The 5,907-nt window shown below is 40.7% G+C and overlaps 1 protein-coding gene across 1 annotated transcript in view; it reads left to right on the forward strand.

Moving 5' to 3' along the window:
- The window catches only part of CRYBG3 (crystallin beta-gamma domain containing 3), a 43,903-nt gene extending 38,971 nt beyond the window's left edge, over positions 1 to 4,932 (forward strand). Inside the window, exons 17-19 of the mRNA XM_034060060.1 lie at positions 1,283 to 1,441; positions 2,048 to 2,207; positions 3,151 to 4,932. Of these exons, the coding sequence (XP_033915951.1) occupies positions 1,283 to 1,441; positions 2,048 to 2,207; positions 3,151 to 3,239 (408 nt within the window). The 3' untranslated portion in view covers positions 3,240 to 4,932. The remainder of the gene's footprint in view (positions 1 to 1,282; positions 1,442 to 2,047; positions 2,208 to 3,150) is intronic.
- Positions 4,933 to 5,907: the final 975 nt, after the last annotated feature.

Consider the following 5,907-nt stretch of genomic DNA (forward strand, 5'->3'; position numbering starts at 1 on the left):
CATCCAGGTGGATAGGAAAAGGACAGGGAAGCACAACAGGGAATGTGAGCAGTCGCTCCACTGGGAAGGTTTGTTTCTGCTCTGTTTCTCACAGGCAGCTTGTCCTCACTTAGTGGCAAATTCTGCTTTATTTTTAAACACAAGATTCAACTGGGAAACACTGCAGTGAAGTAGCAGTCACGAGCACTAGTTATGCATTATCCATTACATCTCCCCTCCCTGCAAGGAGTTCTTAGTCTAAGAAGTTGATGGCTCCCTGGAATTCTTTGGAAGTGGTAACTTAGAGAAGGATGTCATTTTGGCAAATGACAATGAAAATAACCTGTACTGATCTTAAAACCAGAATCCTCTCTTCAGCCAGCACTCTGAAGAGCTTTTGTATTTGGTAGCATCCTGTTTTACACTGCAGCAGTTACCCAGCCTGCTGCAGCCACTTTGCTGGGTTTCTGTGATCATTGCTTTGGCTTTGTTTTGGGTTTGGGTTTGTGCAGTCAGTTGCCAGTGCCTGGTGCTTCTGTGGGTGTGTGGTGCTTGGAGACTGGGGGGATACTGCAGACCTGCACTGCTTTGTTTCTTCCTTCCATCTCCATTTCATATTACAAAACTGGCCAAGTCAAGAGGTAGTACAAGGAAAAAACCTCTTGAAAGTCATGCAAAATGAGACAGGTTTTGCTCAGTGACTTCATAAACTTCCAAACTATGCTTGAGCTGGGGTTCTAGCAGAGCTGTCCTTTATAACTCACTGTTCTTTGTGCCAGAATCAGTAACAGAGCAGAAGCTTGAACCCTACAAAACGTCCTTATTCTTTGATTAAACCCAGTAGACATGGATGCCAAGGCAGCACCCTGTTTTCTGTGCATATTCAGAACCAGTGGTGTAACCTTCTGCTGTATATTGCAGTTAGTAGGGGTTGAAGTTGTTGGGTATGTGACTCAGTTCTGTGTCCTGAGAACGGAAAGCTGGTGGAGTACAGCCCATTTACTGGCCTTGGAAGGAGTGAAATGTGCTGAACTAGGTATTTTCATGCTGCAGGAATTAGTTCTGTAGACATAAATACATCATTTTAAAACAGCTTATCTGCTATTGCTGCTTACAGCTGTCTGTCTGCATGTGGAGAACACTGATTGCAGCTTTACCATGCACATTTGTTTCCAACAAGAAAAATACTTTATGAAACTGGAAATTACAAACTTTAGAACTGGTGTAAGATGGAGGGGAACCAATGTCACATCAACATCATTAATCCCTGTGTTACTAACTACCTACCTTCACACTATTTCAGCCAGCAGTGTACCTCAGAGTGAAGAACCGAGCCCAAGGCAAATACCTGACAGTGGCTGGAAGCCTGGCTGATGTAAGAGCAACATCAGTGTGTGCATCCCCATACAATGGCAAGAACACCCAGATCTGGCACTACTGTCGTGGACTCTTCAAATCCAAGGTGAGTCTGCAGATGCTGAAGTGGGTGGGTTGTATCACTGGTGGTACTTTCTCCTTCGCTTCTTGCTTTTGCCCTAGGTTAGCATTAACACCAGGATAGCTTTTGGCCTGTCTCAGGTGTCGTAGACCAAACCTCTTATAACCTACATCCTCCTGCTACATAGAGACAGATTTGATCTGTCTGCTTTGGCAAGGTGGGCTGCTTTTCGCATCTGTGTAATGGGACTGGTGTTCCTGGAAGTAGAAACCTGTTGTTTTGTGTAAAGTTGCAAGTTTAAGTAAGTTTATTACCTCTAAAGTTAAGAATTTCTGTAGAAAGTAATATGTGTAGAAAGTAATGATTTTTGTATTGATGCTGCTCTTGCTAGCCTGTTATTAATATAAAAAGATGATGATTTGACATAAAGCAAGGTCTGACTTAACAGAGACCACCCCTTTGACCAAGCTGCTGGTCAGATGCTGAATAATCAGTCCCTAGCTTGCTTGCCAGGCTTGGTACCAGCTGTAACAGCATCATTGCAGTGTGCTCAGAGCCTGAACAGAAACAAGTCAGACACAAACACAAGGCTTTTGTGGCCTGGGTCTCATTTCTTTTCTCATGTCTTAGGCTAACAACGCCTGCCTGGATGTCATTGGGGGCAGAGACGTGCCTGGGGCCAAAGTGGCACTCTGGGCAGAACATGGGAAGGACCGGCAAAGGTGGAGACTGAATGAGGATGGAACCATCAGTTCATACCTTAGTGAACAGCTGGTGCTTGACATTAAAGGTATTTAAAGAACAAGCAAACACACAACTAAACCTCACACCTTCCAAGAGCATTTTGTGATGGTTGTTAATTGTTGTATTTCAGCTCTTTTTGCACTTAAGGTTAAATACTTAATCCTGTTGTTCCTGTTGGGTTTATGTCCAGTTGCTTGGCAATGGGACAAGAAACAACAGGGCAGGGGGCAACCTTACTCTTTAGATCCCAGAGGTTTATTTTGATCAGATTGACTGTTCTACTTGAGGGAGATCAGTAGTGCTCACAGCAAGAAATGCAAGTTATAGAAAGACAAAATGGTGAAGGAAAAGCACCCACAGGAGTTTAAGCACCATTACTAATTCATAGTTACAACAAAGCCATTAAATGCAATCAGGTGATAGTGGTGGCGGCTCTTACAGTATCTCCAAGCTGTATCTGCTTGATAGCTTTTCAGAACTTGTTTCTTTTAGTCAATTGTTATGCATGGTATAATGATAAAGAAGTCAGTGTCATTTCTATGCTGTGTGTATTCAAAGGAGAGAAATCTTATTTTAAGACCTCTAAGTTTGTGATTTAAATGGATGTGCTACACCCCATCATTACACATCTACTTGTGACTTTGTGTATTCCTTGTAGAGCAACATGTGCCCTGAACATCCATATAGCAGGAGCTCAGTATCTGCTGAAAGTGGAACGTCTGTAGGGGTGCTATTTCTGTGCACCAAGGTACATTTGTGGTTATGTTCTGCTTCCTGACCAATGGAGCCTCTCAGGGCTGAAGCTGACAAGTGATTATCTGAAGGAGGCAAACATAACAGAGGCAGAGGGGCAGAAACAGTTCCCCATCTCATAGAATTTCTGGTTTCCACCTGATTTTCTTACTTAGTCACACTTGTTAAAGATCATATATAGGCTTCTCTGAGCTTTCTTTTTACAACTTTGGTTTCATGATTTTGTTGTTTTTTAGGAGGAAGCTACTATGACAAGAATCACATCATTATGAATCAGCTGATAGACAACAAACAGTCACAAAAATGGGATATTGAAATATTGTGAGTAAAACTCACCACACAGATGGACCTTGTGTGTGTTATTAACACCTAGAGGGGAAAACCACCCAAACAACTACTGAAGTCACACACCACTGGAGCATTAAACAGCAACTCCTCTGCTTTCCTTCCTACCAAGCACCAGCTCCTAAAAACAACTGAATTTTGCACAAATACAGAAGATGGGAGGTTGATATCATGTCTTTCTGCAGGGAAGCTGTACTTTAGAGGCCACTCCTGTGAAGGTAACTTACTTTTCATCTGGAGTATTAGAAGGAAAAGAGACTTCGTGTAAGTTTTGCAGGACGTGAACTACAAGGGATAAGATGGGAAGGCCTCTTCAGAAATGTTGTCTTTACTTTTCCCTCAAACTGATGGAAGCTCACTGAAGAATGAACGCAGCATGAAAGAGGTTGTGTTGGACTGCTATGTCTCGATGTTAGTGGTAGGACTTTGTTTTCATTTGTTTTAGCAGTACCAAATTTCCAGGTTCAGGAACTGGTTTTGCTGACCCATGGCCTGTTTCCAACCAATGAACTTGTGAGTTATCACTGAAGATCACCTTCAACATGGATCCATACCTACCCGTATCAGAAGAAACGGTCCTGGGTCAGGCTAGACTTCTACAAGGGCTAAGCTGCATTTAGAGCAGTGATGATTTTAAAGTCTAGCCATATTTTGGTTTGCTGTATATAGATTAATTTAATGTAATGTAATTTGGTCTTGAAACCACATCTTCCTTCAGAAGAGAATTCCTGGTAGGTATTTTCAAAGGTGCTAGCAGGCTATTTCCAAACTTATTTAATGTAAAAAGAACAGCATAACTACATGTTCACATACTGTGGCCGATCAACACCTCAGGCATCTTATCCCAAAGGATAAGGACATGCTGGCCCTTCCCTCAATTTCAGCACTGTGCAGTCAGCTTACAAGCTATCACTTGAGATAGGCAGCACCAAATACCTGACTGGAGTGCAGCTGTTGCAGGCTTGAAAAGCAAACAGGGGCAGAACTGCAGACAGCTGCTGAAAACCTGATGTGAAGTCCCCTTGGTTTACTGGGAACTTCATTTGGTTTCTGTATCACTAAATTAATCTATTTCATTTTAAAAGTATTTGTTTTTCCTTATTTGTATATTCAGGGTATGTATTTCTGTAACTATTTAAAGAGTTCAGGTTAGCTACAGATGGATATTATGTTTTCCAAAAGCTGTAACTCTTCCAGTTGTTCATTCAAACACAATTCATCCCCAAACAAATAATATAACCACATAACCCTAAGTTTGCCACAGAAATAAAATGGATGTCTATTTTTGTATGAAATGAAGTTCTATATAGTACTATTTAAAAATAAATCTACTTGCACTTACTATTTTACATTCTAAACTTATCCTAAATCTGCTGTTTAAGTAACAGATTTTTCCACTGTCTGTGTATATTCTACCAGCTACAGCACTTGTTTAGCCTTTTTTATGTAAGTAAGTCAGCGTGTCAAGTGTTCTACACGGGACTTACTGTCCATATGAAATTTTAAAAGCCTGTATAAAAAGGTCTAGCCTTTTAGACCAAGGATGATTAAATTCTCTTTGATGTGTCAGTGTTAAATAGCAAAGTAAAAGCAGGGTTTTGTAAGGAAGAGATCTTGAATGTAAAATGCCAAGTGTGTATATTTTAATTGTATAAAACTTTTTTTAGGAGGAACATTTTGCATGTTGGTTTCTTTTTAAACAAACCAAATATAACTCTTGTTTTTAGCAGGTGTCAAAGCTCTTTCCTGTAAAAAACTTCCTTTCAAATGGAGAGAAAAGGGATGAGGATATTGAATACATGACCGTGACATTACAGTTGGGGGGGTTGGAAATAGATAATGTTAAGGTGCCTTCTAACCCTTACTCGTCTATGATATTAAATGTTGATGTTCAATATCTCCAGTACCTGTCCTGCTCCCATCAAACTCCACTCAGTGAGCATTGAAGATGCATATTCCATTTGCAGGTTTGGGTTACTTTCATGTTAAATGGAGGCAGACCTTAAGTAGTATACTTTGATTATTCCAGTGGTTTCCTGTGGTTATAGGTTGATTATAAGCTATACAACCATATAGTTTGATTACAAACTATAAGCAGTAGTTATAATAGTTTGATTATTTCAGTGGTTTCCTGTGGTTATAGGTTGATTACAAACTATACACCCATGTAGTCTGATTACAAACTATAGCCAGTGGTTACAATAGTTTGATTATTCCAGTGGTTTCCTCTCATCTGAGAGGAAAGGGGTTTTCTTTCCTCACCCCTTTGGGAAAGAACAGACACAGCCTTTCCTGAGCAGCTTGTTCTCTTTGGGGGCAAACAAACAGAACAAATGGGTTTTCTTGCTATTGATCTTTACACATTAACAACTAAGCTTCTGTTCTTAGCCCAAGGTCCTCGAACATGCTCCATCTTTTAGATGTCCTCCACATGAAGGCATACAGAGAGGGGAAAGGGGATATCCCAGCACTATGGTGTTACTGTGAGTAAATTCATCCAGTCACAGACCCAGAGTTGCAGTCACTGGACATTAAAAGCAGCTTACCTGTTTTTTCCTAGTGCCTGTTTTCCCAAAGCTAAGGGAAGTATTTGGCATTAAAATATGTATATGTATATTGCAATGACTTGTCAGACAGGACTACAACAC

This window comes from Melopsittacus undulatus, chromosome 2 (genome assembly GCF_012275295.1).
Source record: "Melopsittacus undulatus isolate bMelUnd1 chromosome 2, bMelUnd1.mat.Z, whole genome shotgun sequence".
Classification (NCBI taxonomy): Eukaryota; Metazoa; Chordata; class Aves; order Psittaciformes; family Psittaculidae; genus Melopsittacus; species Melopsittacus undulatus.